This window comes from Emys orbicularis, chromosome 4 (assembly GCF_028017835.1).
Source record: "Emys orbicularis isolate rEmyOrb1 chromosome 4, rEmyOrb1.hap1, whole genome shotgun sequence".
Taxonomy (NCBI): Eukaryota; Metazoa; Chordata; order Testudines; family Emydidae; genus Emys; species Emys orbicularis.
Genome location: NC_088686.1, coordinates 83,672,143 through 83,696,867, shown reverse-complemented (window position 1 = coordinate 83,696,867; position 24,725 = coordinate 83,672,143). Strand labels below are relative to the sequence as shown.

The window sequence follows — 24,725 nt, the reverse complement described above, 5'->3', positions numbered from 1 at the left end:
ATTATTGCACCTCTACATCTTACATTAGTTATACCGTGTCGACAAAACTCTGCCTTGTTTATTCATATGCCATGTGGTCTAGAATCACTGCTTGTCTGACATCAAAGACATTTATACAAATTGTTTCTTCACAATAGAGAGATGGGGATTAAATTTATTGGACTGAATCCTGAAGTCCTGGTTTACTTTTCACTCAGTCCTAACTCTGGCAAAATTCCCATTGACTTCAATGCAAAATTTAACCAGGTAATGACTTCAGGATTTAGCTCATTGGCTCAAATCTAAGATGGACTTGAGAAGAAAAATAGTTATCACTTCAAATTAAGTGTCCTAAATATACATTTAGTTTAGCTTAGTTAACAAACCAACGTATGCTAAGCACCATTACATTTTAACACCCTATTACATATAATTGCTCATCCTCAACAAAAAGAATGTTCAATAATCATTTGGGGACAGATTCTGGTGCCTTCCTTAAGTTGAATAACATAATTCTCCTTGAATAGTTGCAGAGGGACTACATGGGCTGTAAGGTTCTATTTGATGTGAAGAGAGCATCAGAATCTGGTGCTATCTGAAAGGCCCGGGACCTGGCCCTTTGTATTTACTCCACTGAATTTAATAAAGTTATGCCTGGGGTGAATTTGGCCCCCAAAATCTAAATGAAATATTTATTTGAGACACTTAATTTAAAGTGTACCTGGGAAGATGAAAATTCTGAGTCCCCCATGCCAGCTGCTAATTATCAATAAAACTTATAGAAAACCTTTAGAGACACTTACAATAAATAGTGTAGTTACACAATGTTGACTGTACCAAAGGTACACTGCAGTACTGATTTGTACATACATCACAAGAAGAGACACTGAGAACAATTTAAGGTTTATATGATACTATATGTTCATTACCCTGAGTCCCTGGAGAAAGCCATACTGGCTTTTTGATCTTTCCATTTTGCAGCATCTACATTTTCTGCATCTTGAGCAAAAGAGAGAGGCTGGTGAGAACATAACTGTTAATTCATAGAGTATTCTCCAGCTGCATCCATTCAAACAGTACAAGTGAGACAGATAGTTATGGATCACTATTTGGCAAAAACACGGCAGCCACAATGACTTTATGAGATCTTTGCTAAGTTTCGGTTAACAAATTAAATAAGCAGAAACTTTAGATGTTAAATAAATAGAGAAATATTCTTTAATCTTGATATCTTTTACCATAAGATAGCTTCAGGGGCTTATTAAAGATGGAGATGGGACTCGCTTTCCTTAATTTTCACGTTTCCAAGGCTCTTCCTCAACAACAGTGAAGTCTGCAGATTTGCCATTGGTTGCCAGTGTCACCTGCAAGTAATTATCATTGACATCTAACTTAAAGGCCAAGGCACTTTGACAAGAAAAGTTATGAGTTATATGGAGAAGCATGATATTTATAGGAGTAACGTACTCCATGTGTGAATATATATGTATTTTATATATATTTATTCATAATTCACAATGTCCTCAAAGTGCGGAGAGGTGTGTGTGTGTGTAGGTGGGGAGGGGTAATTTTAATATTGGCTAGAAAACATGAGTGAACAATGATCCATGTTTTTTGGATTTTATTTTCCCTTCACTGTTTGAAGTCGTATAGTTTTCATAAATATTTTACACATATAGACAGTCCTGTCGCTTTCAGACTTTTCCTAATTTGCAAGAAGAGTTTAACTTGAACTAAAAAAATTTCCTATAGAACTCATCTGCACTGCAGGACATCTGCTGGAGGATATGGAGGAATGTGAAAGGGACAGAATGATAGAGGAATATGGATACATATATACACACACATTACAAAAACTTCAAAGAAAATGGCAGAATAGCTGCTCCACAGACATGTTGTAAAGCACCATTCATTGTGCCACTATTTCTACTCATGCATGTGAAAGGTTCAGTTAAAATCAGGTCAAACAATTCTTATTAATACTATATTTTATACACAGAACAACAAAAAAGGTCATTGTAGCATTTCAAGGTTCATGCTACAATATTAATTTGATAAGTATGGTGGAAGACCAATATTGGTTTATCAGTTCATGGGAAATGTTGATCGCTGTGTTACGACCCAACAGTCAATATAAAAATATCCATGTGAAATCCTTAACAGGAGATGTGTGGGGCTCAAGCTAAAGTATTTTGTTTGACTGAGGAAAAATGAACTGGACCTTTACATAGTATGAGAACCTTTCGTCTAATTCTATATGGATGGCCTATTCTTTCCTAGCTTACCTTCCAAGTTACTGTCCTCAGCTTCATATGAAAACTTAAAGACAGGACTGATATTCCACATGATGGGTAAACCGAATGTATGGAAGCATTTGGACAGGGAAACATTACAAAAATGCACCAATGTTTAAAACAAAGCCAACCTTTTTCACAGATAATTGGAAGGGAAACACATGCAGTTACAAGAATACACAGCATATTTGGAGCTGAAAACCACATAAAGTAATGTGAAATGTGATCATAAAAATAGAGAAATATCATGCAATAAGAGCCACTATACTCCCACATAAAAAATAGCCTACTTATTATAAATATACAGTGGCTACACAAGACTATAAAAGACTTGAATTATACTTGAAGTATATTACAGGAAGTAAATAGAGATGATATGTTACTTGTGGCACCTTAGAGACTAACAAATTTATTAGAGCATAAGCTTTCGTGGGCTACAGCCCACTTCTTCGGATGCATACTAGGTCAAGGTTCCTCTCATATACTTGAATGTACTAATTAAGCTCCCAATGAAGAGCAAGCCTAAAACAACAATGACAAGTGTCAAATTTTGCTAGCTTAGGAGTCAGTGGTATCCAAACAAAAAGGGCCTGCTGATATAATTCAAGAACTGTGTTAAGTTCATGTCTGGTAAACAAGACCAGTGTGGGACTGGAAAAGAATGAACCAAAATTGGTGTGTTTGAAATTAGAGCTAACTGGTGGACAAAATAATGAGGGGATGGACTAGTGCATCCATCACTCCCTTTTGAGGTCCTTAAAAGAGACTCGGGGGGGGGGGGAGAGGAATGAAAATTAGCAGAGGGGAAAACCTGGCTAGCTCAGCACTGGTAGAGTGTAAGAAGGGGAAAGGAGCAATCTTCACCATTATGAAAGTGAGGCAATCCCAAATTAGGGAAGTTCTGTTTCCCTGGGTTCTGTGAGTTCCTGTAATTAGGAACCTTTGTAACACAATCCAGTTTCTCTGTGGATCTGTCCAGCAAAAATACCACCTTAAAAAGTTCCTGGTAGCAGTGTCACTAGAGCATCACTTGCAAGTGATGACATAAACCTCAAAATCCCACTGTGTTTGGGACAATTTTAGTGATTGTGACACAGCCAATAACTTATGGCTTGTTGGTATCTTTTAAATGAAAGGGGGACTGGTCCTGAAAAGTCCTGAAGTGGTGCAAGTTCTGAACTCCTTTTAAAATCAAGCCCAGAGTGTGTCACAGTAAGACTGAAGCCCACATTAGTGTATCTTCAGGTGCTTCCTAGTAGCACTAAATCCAATAAAATCAGCCAGTAATTGTTAGGCCAAAAACCCCAGGACTGATCCTAACATCAAAGGTAATTGGTTCTTTCCACCTCTTTAGGAAGAGGAACAGTTTTATCAGACTATGAAATGGTTTTTCAAAGGAAGTGATAAAAACCCCATCAATCGAATCTAGAACTGGTAAAAAAAATGTTGATTTTCTTTCATGAAAAATGTCTTTTAAAAAGAAACAGATATTGCCAGACAATTCTTTTCCTTTCAAAAGAAAAAACAACAACAAAATGTATAAAAAATTCATTTTGTTTCAATTGTCACATTTTTATTTCTTCCGCTGCACCCTACTTCCCCCCCTTTCTTCTTGATTTTCCAGTGGAATGAAAGGGAAGAGGGGAAGAGAAGAGAAAGGGGGGGAAATATCCCCCAAAATTGAAAACCAAAACAAAATGATTTTTTCATTCAAAATGAAAAGTTTCATTCATCTTAACTTCACCAAAAAACTGAAAAATTCCATGAAAAAAATGTCGAACAAAATGAAAGCTTTGGTTAATTCAAAACTTTAAGGGAAAATACCATTTTTCAAACAAGTCATTTGACCCTCGATAGGGCAAACCTCTGAAAAAATGTACTGTGAAGAATGATCTTTGGCTTAGGGGTGGGGAAAATGACATCATAAATCTTTTCCATTTCCATTGTCTATGATAACTTAGCAATTGGATTTTAGAGATGGGACTCATGTCCATTCTAAGTCTGTTGTGGAGATTTAAAGGTGCCAGAGAATCCACAAGCTTTCTCTTTCTCTCTGTGGACAAATATCTGGGTGTGGTTGACTCACTAGCCAATCTAGACATGTTTTGATAAAATATGGAACAGGTCACTTGCTATATAATCAGGTGGGAGGAACAGGAGAAGCAGCTAAAGTAAAAATTGGCCGTAAAATGAAAAGTTTTAATTTGGTTTTGATTTTTTTCCTTTTCAATTAAATATTGTCTTTTGACTTTAATCAGGCCTGTCCTAGTCCTGGTTGCCTGGTAAACCTTTATACACAAATCACTCAACCTAGTTTTTCATTCAACTGATGGGGTTTCTGAAGTTCGCTTCACTCTAATCAAGACATTTTTTTCTTTTTAAAATCCAGGTTAGTTACAGTGAAGATTAGATAGAAATTGCAAAGTTTGTATTTTTACAATGACTACCAAGAATGATGATGAAAGAAAAGCATACACATGCTGTATGAGTGCTGGCGCGATCACTGATATGGTGCATTTAACACGTGTGTCTCTTTATGGCGTATCATGGAAGACTGCCATCAAATAATAATACCTGCACTTGGTTTACAGCTAGCCTTCATTTGAGTAGCAATAAGCTCTCTGTTAACAAAGGAAACTAGGTAGATACCCATATTCTCTATGTGTCTTGGAATATTCCATAATACGCTGCATAATCCCTTAGTTTTTGATATGTAAACATTGTATATGATTTTTCAACTCAAATGCCATGTTTAAGAAGAGTGCAAAAAATCTTTGTAACTTCTTAAACTTACTTAAAATGTCTGAGGTTCACAGAGACTGTCACATTTGTGAAACAATTTAAAAAAAAATACATGCAGGTTAAAAAATGAAGTAAAACAAAGCATGCACTGCTATATACAAGTCTCAATATCCATAAATGTGAAAGGTACCTTGCATTCATCTACTGTGACAGAGTTGTGAGCTGCATAAACACATTGGTTTGAGTTGTTTTCCCTATGATTTTTCATGTCGTCATAAATTGACTGAGTCTTGGTCATTTCAATGTCTTCATGCCCCTTATGCTGGGAATCCAGGTTTTCCAGCTCTGCCTTGGAGAGGTGATACACAATGCCAGCACCAAAAGAATCTCCTACAACATTTACTGATGTTCTCATCCGGTCTCTGCAGAAGGAAAGAGAGACAGATTTGATAGTTAATGATAAATCAGTCTGGAGCATGAAAGACTCACTTGTTGTCTGGAGTTCACTATTAGGGAAAGGGGAAAGTTCGGGATGAAAGGAGTGCCTAATATTTCAGGTGCTGCTGCTGCTGTCATTTATCCTCTACAGAATGTTTATGGGATCTTTAGAGTGGAAAGGATTTTAGCTTTCAAGAGAAGTTGAAAAGAAATGCCTTCCCAGGGGACTGTTCAAACAGAAACTATATACAGACTTCCATGGCACAGATACCCATAGTCACAGATCTGGTTCCCTGATGTGGCAGAGCGATTGTACAAAGAAACAGCCAAATTGTATTTTGTATTTTGCTGAGATCTGTAAAGTGCCTGCTTCTTGGGTTGGAGATTTTGTATCGCTATGCACTTCCCATTTCACTGCCAGTAAATTAACCTGAATTCATCAGGGCCCCGAATTCTCTTTACACAACCAGGGGAAATGATTTTAGATTTAGTGACTTATTCCAGCTCTCAGCTGATGTAAATAAATAGCATCTCCCCTTTATTCAAACTGAGGAAGCTATGGGAAGGTGATGTGAAATCTCGCTATGGGACTCAAACCTTCAGTGCTCTTGTTGGATTCTGGTTCCCTCGCACCACTAGACACATAGCCAGCTGTTAAGGTGGCACTGTGCCCATTCACACTGTTGTATGCCAGTATTCATAGGGTATATGTGCCAACCAAATATAACCTGTGAAATGATGAACCAGTGACACTTCTTCAGTAATAAGAGCCTCCTGGTTGCAAGTTGATGCCAAATTAGGCCCACATGCTTCTTTACAAGGAAACATATTTGTTGGCACTTGCAAACATTAGACCATCGGTGGAGGCCCTACCTTTCTCCAGTATCCTTTTTACACTGCTGATGATTCTGAACATGAAAGACTAGATTCTCCCCACATCAGAACCCTTGATTCCATGTCTCCTGCCAATAGCAGACACTAGAGCTGCTTCATTGCACCCTATGTAGTCATTTATGTCAGTGTAAATTAAGTGCAAGTAGATGTAAAATGCTTTCACTCTGGTCTGGTGCCATTTTACACCTGTTTTACACTGATGTAAATGACAACAATAACACTGTGGGACTGTTAAAAAGTCACATTTCACCCCAAGAGGCAGCTGTGGTTCAGGGGCAGCTGAAGTGATCCATGTATAGTGTTGTGAATGTCTATTTAACTTGAAAGGTGCTTTGACATCCTTTTAGGGTCAAAAATGTAAAACAACAACAATAATAATAAATCCGTAGACCTCTACCGATATTAGCTGGACAGAAGCATCCTCAGAAAACTCTGTTAATTCTAATCTAACAAACCCACAGCAAGCAAGGGAAGAGTGCTTGTGGTGTCCTGATTTCTGGTTCATCAGGGAGTCAATCAGAAATGGGAATACAGAAAGGCTGAGGTGTATTTCCAAAAAACCCAAGTCTTCTCAGAGGATGACAGGATGATTGAGCAATATGACCTTTGATCAAATGACAGAAAAGCAGGAATGTACAATTCCATGCTGGTAGAATTCCTTTCCACGTAACAGTCGTTGATTTGACAACATTGTTTTTTCCCTGCTTTTTCTAATATTGCTGGTACTAGGTTTGCATTGTATAGCTGTCTAGCACCACGCCAAAAGTTTAAATCTGATTTATAAATCAATGAACTACTATTAATCATTTTATATCCTTATGCATGACTGAGTGAAACTTTTGTTTAGTGCTTTGACTAAAATTTCAGTGTAAACATTTACAAAACCCAATTGAATCGATTTCACAAGTGTTTTTCATTATTTTGCCATTGTGTCTGACAATTATGGTGGAATTTCATAAGCATATCAGCAAAGTTTTGCAAAATGTTCATAAAAATAGTACCAAAGTGTGAAAAACATTTTTCATTTATGGCCAATACTCACAACAAAACATTATATAGAAGGAAAAATCCTTCCAGTTTTGCTTTGCTTGAGTGAAAGATTTTACACAGTTATTATGTCATGCACGTATGATCCCAACCCTAGTGGAAGTGGCAGACTTAGAAAATATTACTTGCAGAGGGTTCGTTTTTTAACAAAACCCATAAAATATACTGAACTCTGCAATAAGATCTCCATGGAAACATTATAGAACGCCTGAATAATTTTGAGTGAATAGTCTTACATCTTGAATGAATTCATTAATGCCACTCCAGGGTGAGTGCTCAGAATGCCAGACAGGAGGTGGAGACCAGAATCCACAAATATAGCTCCAGTGTGTTTTATATTTAACAAGCGAGGAGATGCCTCAATCTATCTGTGTCTGTTAGTAGACAAGAAAAAACATTCAGCTAAGCAAACAGCACAATGTTTCAGAACTATTCACTGTAGACTGGGCTAGATTGACTTAACGGAAACACAGAGGGTGAAATCCCGGCCCCACCGACTCCCATTGACTTCAGTAAGGCTGATTGCATCCAGAGAGAAAGGATTTGTGAAGAGAGAAGGTTCCATTCATTCTATTCTTAAAAACAATAGATCACATTATGTTGTTGAGTACAGTGGTACAACCCCACTGAAGTCAATAGGGTTGCATCAGTGTAAATAAGAGGAAAATTTGGCCCAGTAAATTATTCGTCCAACATATCGACTTCAATGTAGTCTGAAACATGAATTCTGAAAGGAAGATTGAGAAAGGGAGTCAGCCTGGCTTCTGCTGAGATACAGCAGATATTTTGGAAACAGAAGGAGTGTTGAAGGACTCAATCTCTCTTCCGACTACCCAAAATACCTAGTAATATCAAGATCAGAAGAATCAATACATGACTGATGGCTGGGTCAGCAGTGATCAGACAAAAAGATTCTTTCATCTGAAGAAGAAAGGATTTCTCATACTTATGTTATTTCTCTTGTAGGATCAGAGCCAGCTCCCATTGACTTTTATGAGAGTTGGATCAGGCTCATAGGGTCTGACTCTGTATTCCACTCACTCCAGTATAAATCAAAGCTAGCAGCATTGGAGGCAATAAAGTTATACCACTATATGAGTGAGAGGAGAAGCAGGTCCACAAAGTGTTGTTAGGTATTATTATTAATACTAATATGTAAAAAAACATTGTCCCTTCCAAGGAGCTTTCTTGACTAGATACTCTGGATCCTAGAAAGGATCCTAAAAAGGAGATTAAATAAATCCCTCAAGGCTCCCACTGACTCAAAAAGTGACATGTTTAACTTGCTTTCATCTTGTTGGCACTTAGGGGACTAGCTACTTCTGCTTTTCATATTTCATTCTACTTGAGTTTACATTCTAGAAACAGACCTAAGCAATAACATTCAAATATCAACTTTCCGAAGGAATGTGGGCCTAAGCATTTTGAATGTAGACCCATGTTACACAAGCTACAGAAAAGATTCAGATGTCATGCAAACGTTACCAGTTGTCTTTCTGAATGTAGGTGTCTGCTTTAGATGTTGGATCTGAGCAGCTTTCCCAATGCAAAGTACTTCTGTACCAAGAGCCCATGGTATGGCATTTGCTAAGCTTGTTAGTCTCACAGTTGTAAAGTAGCCAGTTCTTGGCTACAGCTAATGATGCTGGATTCATTCCAACTGTTGGCACATAACGCTCTCCTATTAAATGTCACCGCTGTGATTTGTTTAGTTTTAAACTAAGAAACTGTGAGAGTTGTGAAAGCTTGGAACATTTGCCTGACAAAGTTCTGTGTGTCTGTCTTTCTACCCAATCTCTCTGTACAAGAGAGGGACCAATGAGGATATGATCTGATCTAGATCCAGAACCCCCTTAAGCCTCAATTTGAGGGGAGGGAGAGTCAAGGCTGAGACCCAGTCAAAACTCAGGTTTGGGTTTGAGTGTTCTGAAATTGTGAAAGCTGTTTTCTGTGAGATTTCAGCGTAATCCTGACAAATCAGGTGATTTTGTGATCTTTTCTTTCATCTTGAACAGTAAAAAGCTCACAAGATGAGCCATTTTTGCAAGAATTTTTCTAATTTGACCTGAAATGCCAGGACAATTGCTATTCTTAAAAGATATCTACTGTATTGATTTGCATCCAGACAAGTTCCAGCTATCAGGCTCATTATGATTGTCTGTACCTGTATCCAGGGCCGGCACTTCCATTTAGGTGACCTAGGCGGTCGCCTAGGGTACCAGGATTTGGGGGGGCGGCATTTTGCCGCCCTCGGTGGCAATTCGGCGGCGGGGGGTCCTTCCGCGCTTCAGGTCTTCGGCGGCAATTCTGCGGCGGGTCCTTCACTCGCTCCGGGACCCGCCGCCGAAGTGCCCCGAAGACCGGGAGCGCGGAAAGACCCCCCCCCCCCCCCCGCCGCAGAATTGACGGTGATGACCGGGAGCGCGGAAGGACCCCCGCCTAGGGCGCCAAAAACCCTGGCGCCGCTCCTGCCTGTATCCATCTCCTGTATTTATATTTATCACTCAGTCAATTAATAGATAGCCTGATTCTGATCTCACACAGAAGTTAATGGATTTACACTGGTGTAAAACTTGCATAAGTGAGGTCAGAATCAGGCTCCGAATGTTTCATTAGCTTTATCAGCATGACAAGATATACAGAACTTGCCTCCTTTTTTTCCTCATTTTCTTTCTCTCTCAAGCCTTGACGCTAAGCCTCTGAATTTTAGCACTATGGATTGCACTGTTGCTTGTCAGGCCAAAGAACCCCAAAGCCCTCCCAGTCTGGGAGAAGGTTCCAGGCTTGTCTTTCACTTGGACACAATCCTGTAACATTCCTTTCAGATGTTCCTTCTCTGACTCTGGCCTTGTCTATACTAGCAAGCTTCATAATTGGGATTCACCACCGGTGCAGCTCCACGGCACAGGCATTTCTACTCCCATGTTGTTTAACACGCCTCTGAGCAGGGCTAGATGACAGAAAGGTAAAATTGTCTGGGCCCTGCCCACACTATAGCTCCCGCCAGTGGAGCAGCACTTCTCATGAATTACGGCTCTGAGGTTCACTAGTGTAGGCAGGGCTTTAAATGACATTTCCCTAAAAAACCCAAACAAACCACATGCTGCATTTATACATCCTCCTTCCAGCAGCAGAACCCTATCTACTTGGCCTATTTTGAGTTCCAATGAAAACATATATTTAAAATCTGAGCATGGACCCTCTCTTGTCCTTCCGCTCCTAGCTGCAAATTCCTACGCCACTTTCCTGTTTTGAGCCATGACTTCACCAATGTATTTAAAACCACACAAAATCCTCTTTTCCCTTCGCCAGCTGCCTGCTGAGCCCCACCCTGGTTCCCCGTTCTGAGCTATGATTTCACACAATTACAATATATTTTTTTTAATCATCTTTTCCCTTTGCTTGCCCCAGCTGTAAATTCCTGCCTCATTTTCCCCTATAGATGGGACTGGAGCTGGGAACTGTTCTTAGACGCTGGTGTCTCACAGACAGGGTGATACACTGGCTGTAACTGAAGAAAACCCCTCATCTCGGATCTAGCAGATATATCACAGAAGGATGGCTACAGGGGCTATGTTATGGGGTGGATTGAGACCTTGAATGCTTCCCAATAAGGCAACAAGGGCCAATGGCAACAAGGGATAAATAGCACATTATGTCACTAAAGTTTCAAAGCCAAATACTCAGCTCTGCTAAGCCCCTTCTGCATAACTCCAATGGCACAACGCATTGAAGATGCATCAATTGGGCTGCTGGGGATTCCCCTGGCATGGGGAAATCAGTAAGTGGTATAAAGCTGGCATAGCTAGTGTTACACTTCTTCCCAGCATTACTACCTGCAACCTTATAGCTTAGGCTGTGTAGTGATGTGCTGAAGCAGGAAAGGCAGTGACCAGAGTGCACTGTGCTCCAGCAATTCAGGCTGATGTAAAGGTTTCTAGGGGCCTGTCACCAATCAGTGCAACTTAGAGGAGCCCTGGGACTGCTCTAAGTTGTGTTGATGGGCTGAACTGGTTCCTGGGAACTCTGTGGCAAGGTGGCACAAAGATGTCTATGCCTCCAATCTAAAATGCACCTGAGGATCTGACTCTGGGTGTATTATTGTTGTTATAATTATTAATGGGGCTTCTAAATCCCAGAGGTGAGGGACAGAAAGCTCCTGGAGAAGGGTGGAACAGGTGGATGTCTCTTGGCTGAGGATCTGCAATGGTACTGAAAGGACTCTAATCCCAAGACCCTGAGGTTGAAAGGTAGGTCAGGTCATGTTTTAGAGAATCTCCTGGTAAAAACTGACTGGGAATATCCTTCCATTTTCCAGTTTGCTTTCTCATTTCGTTTGGTTTGTGGGCTCCTTTAGGACATTCATCCTATAGTGTCTTTGTTGAGAAGAACTCTATGAAGAAACCTGATTCTATTAGGAACATAGAGCTTGCTATGCTGGATGGATCAGTGGTCCATCACATCTGTAGCTCTATCTCCATAAGTACCTGATGCTTCAGAGAAAGGTGTAAGACTCCCATAATATAACAGACAACTATTATCATGGGGGTAGGGTGGGGGGATTTCTTCCTAACCTCAAGCAGTTGGCTGTAGCCTGAAGCATGTTCATTCTAGCTAATGTAACTGGAGATGACATTATTAATACAAATGCCCAATGCCATATAAAATCCTTCTGTTCTAGACAGGCATCACTGCAGTATAATCCACAGACTCAGTACCCATCCCTCCATTTAGACAAGAATTATAATAAGGAAACCTAAAAGCAGAGATGAATAACTGTTATTGAACTATGTTTGTAGTTTGGAACAACAGCTTGGAAGGTTACATATCTCTAGGGAATGTAGTGGCTTTGGCAGGAGTCTGTGAGTCAAGCCTCTTAGGGACAGGATCCTCAGCTGGTATAAATTGTCATAGCTCCATTGAAGTCAATTGTTTAAGTCAACTGACTTCAGTGTAACTATTGCAAATTACACCAGCCATAGTTTAGATCTTCCCTTTAGGTTCTATTTCTTGTTCTAATGCTGACTTAAGTGGCCCATGTCAAACCACTTCACCTATCTGTGCCTCAGTTGCTCCATCTGTACAATAGGTATATTTTAGTGTGCTTTGAGATCCATGATTGAAAGGTAGCAGAAAAGAGTAAATCATTATTTGTTACTTGCTGTAAGTACATGATGACTTCTTCGGATTGAATCATGGAGTCACTATTACTTACAAGAGCCAGTCAACAGCAACAAGCAGACTGATGTCCTGAGTAGGGAGACCCACCGCGGTGAGGATGAGAAGCATGGTGACCAGTCCTGCACTGGGTATACTGGCAGCTCCAACACTTGCTAAGGTGGCTGTCAGACTGTAAAATAAACACAGTATTGGGTAACAACAAGGAGGGTGTGACTTTCAATGTGTACTCACTTGATCAAAACAAAAGGTTGGTTTTCACCTGGCATGTCCCAGAAAATACAGGGCTGCATAACTACTAGAGATGGGATCAAGCCACAACTTTGAGGATTCTGTTCCTCCACCAACTCCAATTTAAGAGTGTTCAGATCGGGGGGGTTTGTTCAGACTACTATAAAGATAAAGGCAATTTTCAACATTCAGACTGTTAGCCTGGTTTTGATTTTCAACCTCCGCCCCTACATTTCAGAGATGTTTGAATCCAGGGCTTTTGCCCAGATCCACCTCCACATTCCAACTGGAATTTCTGCAGTGTAGAGGCTGCAGGTTGAATTTCCAGTGCAGTTGATTAATGTTAATTTATGGAGCTTGCAGTTCGTTTTGTGAGATAATAGTGTGGGGGAATTGGTTGTTATCAGTAAGGAAATGGTGAAAGACCATGTATCCTACAGTCACATGCTCCAAACTCTGGGAGCTTGTGATAAACCAAGCCCAGATACAAAGCACTCTTGTTCTGGTTTGCAAAACCAACATTCAGCCAATTAGGTTTTGCGAATCCAGAGCCATGCCTGCTTTTGCTCCAATTAGTAGAATGTGAAAGTCGAGTACAGTGAATGTCTGTGCTACAAATGCTGGAAGTCTGAAAAACCAGGCTACAGCTTCAGAGACACTAGGCATTCCTTTGTAGAATGGAAAATAAATTAGGCAGCAAGGGAGCCAAGGAACAATAAAAAATATAAAAGAAGTCTCTGTCTTTCTGAAATAGATCTTGCAATTTACTACTAAATTTGAGATGCTGTGGGTTCACCAAGTGCTTCCAATAAAGAGGTGGGGGAATAAGTGCCTCCATGGGGTAAATACTTGGCTACAGCCATGGTGCTAATGTGAGGACACAGCATCTTAGCCCTTACCATTTCCAGGATTATCATCTCCAAGGGGTAGGTTGCTTTGCCAGGTTTGGTTGTTGGGTTAAAGCAGAAATGCCCAAAAGGGCAGATCTGAGGCGCAAAAAGGAGAATTACTAAGCCTGCCTGAGCCTGCATTTGGGTCATTTGAACCTAACCCCAGCATTGCTAGTTGGGTTTGGCAGACATAAGAGAACAACCTTCTATCCATTTGCATTGCCATATCAGAACATAGTATGAGTGTCACAACACAAATGTCATCCCATCATATTGCACTGGGGAAAGAGTTGGCAGTTTTCCCATGGCTAATCCACAGGAGCACTGCTCTCTGTCAACCTCATTCAGCTCTCACACCAGCATACATCAAGAATAATTCTGGGAAGTTCAGGGGGTCAACTGCACTAGTGTACAAATGGTGCGAGATCTGAATCAGGCACAGTGAGTCAATTCTTTACAGGAGGAGCAGGAAGAATAATTCAGGTTCAAGTTCACCAAGACTTGTGGTCAACAAGTCCCAGAACTTCCTCTGGCAGCAAATATTTTATTAGCAACTCGTCTTTAAAAAGAATGTTCTTATTTCTAAAAACTAAATTGTATTATTCAAGGTCCAACTTTACAGCATCTGCCTTTGAGAGAAGCAGCCTAACCCCTTTAAAACCATATTTTACTATTGTAAGTAACCTGCAGGAGGCAAAGAACTGTAAAATATGTTGCTAATATAGTTGGCCAAGAAACACAACACTAGAAATTCCAGTGCAGGCATTTCTTTATCCTGAAAAGGGGTTAGCTAAGAGGAAGGTGGGTGGATTAGAGACACAAGGAAAAGGCAAACTTGGCAGCATTCATGTGTGGTTTGAATTATTATGATTCAAAATGTCAGGCTTAGTGCATTTGTCATATTTTCCATTGTAAATGAATTCAGCAGCAACAGTCATAACTTTGCCATTCTCTTTTTTTAGTAACAGGATCGAATATGACTTTAAATTGGATTACAGTAAAACATGCCAAAATTATACTTACCTAACTTAAATGTGTGTATTCCTTTGAGCTTCCAGATATTTCAACACAGTTCTATATGTAATGATTTGACATAATAGGAATATATCTACTGTACTCTGGGTTAATGTGAGCACACTGAGATAAAATTTAAGATCTACAGTCTATTTCGCTGTAGTGATAGCTCAGGGGTGTCAAACTCATTTCATGTGGCAGGACTGATCCAATACCCTGCCACGTGGGTCAGCAAAAGTTATTAAAATAGAAATAGATAAATATAAACCATGTTGGTAGTTACTTACATTCACTCTTAGATTTATCTGAAGTTTCCTTTTCTTTGACTTGCCTTGTTGGGGTACCTATTCTCCAGCTAGCGGGTAAGTTGTCTTCAGTGTCACTTCCCATCACCCAGACATGTTCCAACTTCTCCAAGACTTGTACCTCTCTAGTGTCTCTTGAACATGACCAAGTGGTTGTACACCTGCACATGAGGTTTTGCTGGATTGCTGTGCCAGAGTCTGGACTATGGGGATATGAGCTGTAGAGCACACAAGTGTTTTCCTCTCTAACTCCCCTGGGGGGACCCTGCTGGAACACACTAAATGTTCTTTAGTGAGCATTGATGTAGTTCTGCTTGAAATGGTTGACATCCCTGTGTGATGGGGTGTACTCCCCACACCTGCCCTGAGAGGACTGAATTAGGCCAGGCAGACCCAATTAATCAATTAAGTGGCAGACAGGCGAGATATTTAGGCTAGGAGGAAGCACTAATTGGAATCTAGATCACCTGTGAGGGAACAGATGGGGCTTACATAAAGCCAAGAGACTGGCAATAAAAAAGAGGCTCCAGGGTGAAGAGTGGTAGTCATGCTCCCTGAGGAAAGGAGGATGAGGCATCCCTAAGACCTAGAAGAGAGGGACTTGACTAGTATGAGTGGAAGCAGAGTAGGAAGTAGTCCTAGGGCAAGAGCAGTAAGGTTAGGGAAGCTGCAGACCTTGACTGTTTGGTAAAGGGACCTGGACTGGAACCTAGAGCAGAGGGCAGGCCTGGGTTCCCTTACCAACTAAGCCTGCCAGAGTGTATTGCCAGAGATAATGAACTAGCAGACTGTTTGAGTCACAGCAGGAGTGACAGGGGTAGGGTAGTGGATGTGAGGACTGTTGAATGCCGTTTGTCCAGAGATACCTGGAAAGTATCATACCCCGGAAGGGAAAACCACTTACTGTTCTGTCCAGGGGGCTGAATCACAAAGAGGAAGCAGCAGCTCCTGGAGCAAGAGAAGGGCTGCAGACAGAGTGAGGGACTGCAACTGCTGGAAAGGGGTGTTAGCTGGGCAGAACTAATCCCCAGAACAGCCTGGAGGAGGAGCTGTCAAGTGGTGAGTAGAATACCCTGTGACTCCCAGCCTTGCCTCTAGGAACTCAAGGGCTACATCAGTATTTGTGCCACAGCAACACTCATTGTAAATGTGGGATGGGAAGGCATATATGCCCCTCATTCCCCTAATCAAAGGGGCTGCCTAGAGCCAAACTGGCCCTAGGACAAGTTTAAAAGTGCATGAGGGCTGCTCTCATGTCTACTGGCAGATAGCAGTTCCCAAGAAATCCCTCTGCTCATCTGGACTATGCCAGAATATGTTACACTGCAGCCATATCTCTTCCTCACCATTGCCCCCTCACAGCCTGAAAATGCCTTGCACCAAGGCCATTATTTTTATTATTTATTGGCAAAATAAGAGGGAATAACCCAAGCTAACTATATGGATACTTTTTATGGGAAAGTCTTTTTCTATTAGTACTCGTATGGACTTTCTAAATAATTAATGCCCTGTACCTAGCTTGGAGCATCCCTCCACATTTAACTAAGTTTATTATGTTGGACAGACAAGACCATTGCTTTGCACCTCATGTTGTCATTTACTCCTGTACAAAGTGAGTTTAAAATGTTACTAACCCAGAAGTCACAAATGATGACAATACACATTGCAAGGCAGTGGAGAATCTCTTTAGGAAGTCTTACGGCCTGTGTTAATACAGGAGGTCAGATTAGAGGATCACAATGGTTCGTTCTGGTCTTAGAACCTATGAATCAGGGCCATATCTATTTAACAGTCTTATCCATTCAATACCACTGTGAGAAGCGAAAGTCCACACATTTCACTGTGTAAGAATACATAGGCATTCAGAAACCATCATTGCGTCTTCATGCTATACAGCCTTCTAAATCAAAGACCCAGTTGTTTGCAGAAATGTATAGAACCCACCTCACAGTGACTATCTGCCCACCATCCAACACAATTCCATTCATCTGTGCTATGAAGATGGCAGCAACTGCTTCATAAAGGGCCGTCCCATCCATGTTTATTGTTGCTCCAACAGGCAGGACAAATCTTGTTACACGCTTATCAATGCCCAAGTTTTCTTCAAGACAACGGAAAGTGACAGGTAATGTACCAGCACTAAAAGAATGAGCAAAGACATGAAGAAAGACAGGGTTACGTGGTACATAATATTCTTGCATGATGGAACAAGATCCGAACTATTGCAATTTTGCTATGACCATTTCCTTTCTCAAGTCCAATATGTGCGTTAAAGAAGGTGCAACCAAATAGAAGTTACTGAATTCTATGGGAAAGACGAGCACAGTGTTTAATACATGATTTTTAGTACCTCATTGCCAGAAAGCTGGCAACATTACATATTTTCCCTTCCTCTGCCAAATTTTGTTGTTTTTAATCCTCCTGTGTCCATAAACCTTTTTTCAATCAAGACACACTCCAGTATTAACTGGAGGTGAGATTCTGGGTCACAGAGGGGCTAGTTGGACTCTCTATCCAATTTATGAATTATTTCTTGGATTTTTTTCAAAGCACAGAGCCAAATGGCTTTTTGCGATGGGAATTCAAATCAATATTGAAGGGTCAAATCCTGCATCTCTTCAGTTGTGGAGGTGTTCTTTGCAGAGGAACCAGTGGCCTGTGCACTCCTCATTCACAGAGCTTGGGGGACAGCAAGGCTAGCGCTGAGGAACAGGTGCTTGTGTGGATCTTCCCTGCCACCCCTCTCTAGGGGGCAGAGCAGGCTGTTTCACCCGTTGGGCCTGAGTACCCTCAGCAGAGTTGTTCCATAACAACTCTTTCTGTCCAGTGAGTTGAGATCAGGGCCGCCCGGGGGTGCAAGTGGGGCAATTTGCCTCAGGCCCCGGGCCCCACAGGGGCCCCCACGAGAATATAGTATTGCAACTTTTTTTATGGAAGGGCCCCCCAAAATTGCTTTGCCCCGGGCTCCCTGAATTCTTTGGGCAGCCCTGGTTAAGATTCCTTCCTCTGCTGCCCAAGTGTGCGTAGCTCAGCTGAAGGATCTGCCTCTAAATTAATGAATCCAATTCAATTACATATATTGATGCTTTTCATTTTCAGTGCTTGACTCTGGTCCAACCCTCCACTAAATTAACTTGGTTATATCCTGACCAGAGTCACTTCTGAAAAGTGAACACTGTTCTGGGGAAATTCGTTAATAGCTGAAGCATGTCTGTACCAACTCGTTTGCATACCCCCATGTGAGCTAATGGAAATTTCTCAAAGGTCATCCTGATTACTGTATCAATACTAGTTTTGGTCTGACAAGAATGTTTACTATTGCTTATAGTGAGCAGAACAAAGGGCTGAACTCACTAAAATATACTACAATAAATCCTTACTACATATTGCATATACTACCTTGCAACTTCAGTATTTAACATATTCATTACTTAGTCCCCATAGTGACTCTATGAAGTAAGACAAAATCTTTCGGTATCTCATTTTACCCTTCTGTAAAATGGGGATATCTATAAAGTGACTTCTTCAGTATCACAGATGAAGTAAGTGTCAGAGGCCAATTTGGTGCTCGTATTCCTGGCTCCTGGTCCTGTGCTTATAATGCTAGATTGCCTTTCTTACTCACTGAGGGTTTTTTAAAAAGAGCTACATGAACCTGGTAAATAGTTTCAGCCAACTCTATTCTGGCACCCGTGTGGTTTAGTTTTTACCACAGCCAATCAAATATTCATTCTGTGATGTCACACAAAGTATATATAAAAAAAGCTTAGCACACATGCAGAGTGTTTATTGTTTCAGGATATAGTTCTCTAATACTTTTGCCCTAAAATAAATGTACTGTACTTCGTGAAAGCTGGCTTGTCACTGGTAAACACTGTCATAGCCTCTGGGAGAGAGTGGAACTGCAGGTGCTGGACTGAGATCAGAGCTGCTGGGATAGTCACTGTGAATTGCAGGGGAACAGCAAGCCTAAATCCTTGGTCTGGAGAGAGAGGGATGTGGGTATCCACTCACAGAGAGGTTTTACTGGAGGCCTGCAATGTAAAGGGGCATGCTTGAGTAGATGACAGAGGAGGGCAGAGGTGCAGTTAACCCCAGAACTGTGACACATATGGAGCCTTGTGACAATTATGGCTCTGTACATTTCCTTTTAATAACTAATAACACCTATAGCACTTCATCCACAGACCTTAAAGTGCTTAACCAAGGTGGGTAAGTAGCATTATCCCTATTTTACAGGACAGGAAACTAAAGCACAGATGTTTTTGCACAAGTTTACACAGTGAGTCAGTGGCAGCACAGGGAACAGAAGTCAGGTCCCCTGACATTCAGCCTGGGGCCACTATTCAGCCTCTATGGCCACTATCCATACTGCATCTCTTTATTAAAGCCTACAGAGTGTGAGGTAAAGGTTTTTTCCCCCCAAATAGATTAAGGTGAGCAAAAGCTGTTTACTGATTGATATTAATGATAAAATAACTTTCTAGTGAAGGTCAGAACAGCAGCTGCATAATGTCTAAATGGCAGCTAATGAGCTGCTAAAATATAAATAAGGTGGCAGTTCACATGGAGTACCTGGAAGCTGTGCCTAGAGCTGTGATCCATGCCTGGAAAATGCCAGCAAGGAATGTGAAGGGGCTTTTCCTTGTTATCACAAAGTACAGTGAAGGCAAGAAGATCCCACCGTGGATGAGAAGGCCCACGATCACCGTTACCATGTACATTCCAAGTTGCCTAGCAACCACTTCTAAGTCCTTAATTGCAATGATTTTCCCGCAAATAAGACAGGCAATGCCAAAAGGAGAGTACCTAGGGGAAAAAAACAGAACAAACAGATGGAACTGATCCTTGCAGCATGCCGCCATAAAACCTGTGCACAAAAACATGTGGGACTATGGAGAGAGATCCAGGCTTCTAGACTGAACTCTTTGAGATGTGAAGAGGACACAGAACTACCGAATGATGATGGTTCAGTGGCTGTCCTTCATGCCTCTCTTAATTTGGTATGAGTAAAGCCTATTCAGAGGAACCTGCCATAACACCTCACTAAAAGTAATACAATACTTTAGGGGCCAAATTCTGAGGTTTTTACTCAATTTCTACTCAATTTTTTTACTCACCACCATTGAATTCAATGTATGTTTGTAGAGTAAGGCTTTGGCCCTATAGTAATATCCCATAAGCAGCTAGTAACTGTACTATACATGCAAGTGTTTTGGATCTTTACTGAAGAATACTGTATTTTGGTTATAATACTTAACTGTTATGTAGCATTTTTCATCAAGTTCAGGTTTGAATTATTTGTTGCAGATAAATGATCTGATGCATCTAGCCATTTTTCCTGTGAGCCAATTTATTTTATGCTCATTGAATTGTTTCGACAAGCAGTTTTCAATCTATGGATTGTTTAACTATATGCTTTGATTACCTGTGGTGTGTGACTGGTCACCTAAGTTACATGGTATTACTTTTGCTCCTTGATTTTAAATGAGACTAACAGTAACACATTTTGGTACTACATAATTTATAAGAACATAAGACTAGCCCTACTGGGTCAGACTAAAGGTCCATATAGCCCAGTATCCTGTCGGCCGCCAGTGGCCAATGCCAGGTGCTTCAGAGGGAATGAACAGAACAGGTAATCAAGTAATCCATCCCATTGTCCATTCCCAGCCTCTGTTTGCCAGAAGCTGGGAATGGACAAGGACACCATCCCTGCCCATCCTGGCTAATAGCCATAGATAGGTTTATCTTCCATTAATTTATCTTGTTCTTTTTTTAACCCTATTATAGTTTGGGCCTTTACAACATCCTCTGGCAAAGGGTTCCACCGACTGTGCATGGTGCGTTGTTCATTTATTATACTTCTAATAAATGACAAATAATGTGTATGAGGAATGCCTTCATGTCATGTGAATGTGAGTTCATACAAAGTAACATTTACTCCACCTCAGAGGAGTCAGTACAAAGTTTATATGTCACTTCCATACATTTTTACCCTTATCAGGAAGGTTTAAGTGGGACATAAATGTTGCATAGGTTTGTGCTGGGCTCCTCTGCACAGGGATAATTTAGTCCATATTGAAAAGCCTTTCCAAAACATTCATGTAAACAAATCCCCATTAAATTTCATTTGCCAGTTTGTTGCCCAATCACTTAGTTTTGTGAGATCTTTTAGAAGTTCTTCACAGTCTGCTTTGGTCTTAACTATCTTGAGCAGTTTAGTATCATCTGCAAACTTTGCCACCTCACTGTTTACCCTTTTCTCCAGATCACCCAAAAAATGACACCTACCTTCACTAGTCACTTCAAAATTTAGGTGTAATATTTCAAACCAGTTGCTTTGCAGTCTGTTTCCTATAAGTTTCACCAAGATAATCCCTGTAGAGGGATATACAGCATCACCCCTGTAGTAAGATGAGGCCCTGAAACAAGCCTTGTATCAGAGGCTCGGAATAAGGCCCGAACTAAAGTAATGGTCAAGACTTTGCTAACATAAAGCAAAGTTAAGCTCTGAGCCAGAGGCAGGCTCTGCTTACAGAAGTTGGCAAGAAGGCGGTTGCAAATTGCATGTATACACGTATCTAAAAGGTATCAAGTCCTAATAGGATGAACATGTGCCAGGATGGCACTAGAACATTCTGGTACCAGGGCCGGCTCCAGGCACCAGCCGACCAAGCACGTGCTTGGGGCGGCACCTTGGGGCAGGGCGGCACTCGACTTTTTTATTTTTTATTTTTATTTTTTGGATTCGGCGGCGCGGTGCTCGGAGCAGGGGCGGGGTCTTCGGGCGGCATGGTGCTGGGGGGGTGGGGCTTCGGGTGGCGCAGTGCTCGGAGGGGGGGTGGGGGCTTCGGGAGGTGCTCGGGGAGGCGGGGCTTCGGGCGGCGTGGTGCTCGGGGGGCGGGGTCTTGGGGGGCGGGGGCTGGCACGGTGCAGCGCTCAGAGGGGGTGGCGGGGCTTCGGGCAGCACGGCACTGGGGGGGCGGGGTTTCGGGTGGCGTGGTGCTGGGGGGGCGGGCATTTCGGTGGCGCTCGCGGGGGAGGGGCGAGGTATGGCAGGGCGGCTCTCTTCTTTTTTGCCTGGGGCGGCAAAAAAGTTAGAGCCGGCCCTGTCTGGTACGAACACATTCCACAGAGCTAATGAGGAACAGGTTGACACATCCTAAAGACAGGGTCAAAAGGATCATATAATGGATAGAGTTGTTTGTTCAAACCAACCTATACCAGGAGAGAGGCAGCACCCTAACATGTAGAGGGGTTGTACCTCAATACGTCAGGAGTGATGTGTAACTTGTTTGTACCTGTGTATAAGAATGCATCCCTGAGTGGATGTCTTTGTCCAGCCTAGGGGGCAGTGGAGAGTCTCGCCACTGACTGAGCTGTGTCCATTGTCAGGGAGCACATATGTACTAGCAGAACTGTAGACATCTGATCTGGGGAGCTAGAGACTGTGTTTCGTTTGGCAATAAACCTGGCTGGGTGCCTTCGTACCTTATCAGAGTCTGTGGTCATTGGGGGTTCTCTTGGGGTCTGCTGTGCCAGCTATCTGCGCAGAGCCGGGGCAGCACACAGAGGGAACACACACACACAGCCGACTGTTATCAACATTGAACAGAGCAGAGCACCACACTGGTGATGGTCTCAAGTTGCAGTGGGGGAGGTCTAGGTTGGATATTAGGAAACACTATTTCACTAGGAGGGTGGTGAAGCACTGGAATGCTTTACCTAGGCAGGTGGTGGAATCTCCTTCCTTGGAGGTTTTTAAGGCCCGGCTTGACAAAGCCCTGGCTGGGATGATTTAGTTGGGAATTGGTCCTGCTTTGAGCAAGGGGTTGGACTAGATGACCTCCTGAGGTTCCTCCCAACCCTGATATTCTATGTCTGACAACATTGGTGACCCCGACCACTGATCTGGTGAATAAGCGAGCTGTCTGTTCCAGGAATCGCGATCTAACATGACAGAAAACCACGAGCTACAGAACCCCCTTAACCTCTCCGTGCAAATCCCCACAGAATTTAAAAAATATAATGGGGAAGAAACATGTAATGTAATTTGTAAGGCTAGGGCAGAGACTGGAGCCTTAAAATGTAAAATATTGCAAACTATAACCATGGCTGTTAAATGGTTAAAACAGCACGCCACAAAAAACACTACATCCTAACTGAGACACATGTTATTCAAAACAATTTTGTTCAGTTGTCAGATGTCACTGGTGTGATGCTCTGCTCTGTTCAATGTTGATAACAATCGGCTGCGTGAGTGTGTTCCCTCTGTGTGCTGCCCCGGATATTTGTATATGTGCAATTAGCAGCCTTCTTCTTGCCAACTTCTGTGAGCAGGGCCTGCCTCTGGCTCAGAGCTTAACTTTGCTTGATGTTAGTAAAGTCTTGACCATTACTTTAGTTCAGGCCTCAGGCCTCATTCCGGGCCTGTGATACAAGGCTTATGTTTCACGGCCTCATCTTACTACGTTCTCCCACTTTTTGTCTTTTTATGGGGAGGATGTTTACCCATTGTCCCGGAAAAGCATAATGCATGGACTAAAGATAACCCAGTGGGCTAAACACTATTATGTGGTTACCTTATTTTACCATCCATACACTCATGACCCACCTGTCTTTTTAGTCTGCACATTCCCTCGTTTGACTGACAGATTTTATTATCCAATTATTTTTAGTCCTTTATGGTGGGCTTGGGAATGTTAGGCCCGGGACTATGACGGAGGAATGTAGTATTATGATTGAGCCTTAGAGGCACTCCCAAATAATTAATATATATGAATAATATGGATATGGCTATATATTTGTAGCGTATATATGTATAGTATGTATATGTACATATGACACCACCTTATATCCAAACATAACCATGTTTTTCCAGTCTGGTGTTGAATTCTGGCCCTTTTACTGTGGTGACACAGATAGAAATACACTCCTATTAGGGCAATTGCAGTTATCACCTGTATCATCATTAGTAGTAGGCTGAGTGTTTTAAAATACTGGGATAGGCATTGTTATAGTGTGTTTCACAGTATTATGTATATGAGAAGTAAAACAGAAATTTGGAGTAGTGACACTACAAACGAGGTCTTTATATATAAATGTCTTGTAATTAGTTACTACCCAGTACTGTGCATTCATGTTATGGGTTACCCTTCCTGCTGGTTGTCACCCTCTGGTAAGCTTTGCTGGGCAGGAAACAGGAATGGCTAGCTTCTCTGTTCCATGGATTGCATTACCCCATGATACACCAGTAGTTGACGTAGATCCAGTTGTTTTTATGGATGTTGTTTTTCAGAAAACCTACTAAATGGACAGTAACCAATTTATCAAATATTGCTGTGTCAGGATTTAGTATGTGTACCCAGACAACCAGATGCCCAACTTTATTTTATGTTCTTATGGCTCATAAGAGTCTCAAATCACTGGAATTGCCCAAGGGCCTGGAGCTTTCTTCACAAAGAAATTTTAAATAGCTGGCGTGATGGCACCTTTGTGTAAAGGAGGAAGGTTTTTATCTTTATGAACACAAAAGGCTGATTCTCATCCCCTGCAACAATAATTCTTTAAAAATTCTGGGCAAAGATGAATGAGAGGTACTGCTGGTATCACTCAGTCTCCCCTCTCTAGGACAGAGGAACATGTACTGAAACATCAATGAAAAACTAATGTTGTTCTACTGGTATGGCTCTAGTAATTACAACCCTGAA

The 24,725-nt window shown here is 41.6% G+C and overlaps 1 protein-coding gene across 1 annotated transcript in view; it reads right to left on the bottom strand.

The window, feature by feature from the left end:
- Positions 1 to 1,223: 1,223 nt before the first annotated feature.
- SLC1A2 (solute carrier family 1 member 2) overlaps positions 1,224 to 24,725 on the bottom strand; it is a 35,229-nt gene continuing 11,727 nt past the window's right edge. Inside the window, exons 6-10 of the mRNA XM_065402485.1 lie at positions 19,588 to 19,821; positions 16,957 to 17,151; positions 12,610 to 12,744; positions 5,206 to 5,437; positions 1,224 to 1,343 (exon numbers count right to left, since the gene is read on the bottom strand). Of these exons, the coding sequence (XP_065258557.1) occupies positions 1,269 to 1,343; positions 5,206 to 5,437; positions 12,610 to 12,744; positions 16,957 to 17,151; positions 19,588 to 19,821 (871 nt within the window). The 3' untranslated portion in view covers positions 1,224 to 1,268. The remainder of the gene's footprint in view (positions 1,344 to 5,205; positions 5,438 to 12,609; positions 12,745 to 16,956; positions 17,152 to 19,587; positions 19,822 to 24,725) is intronic.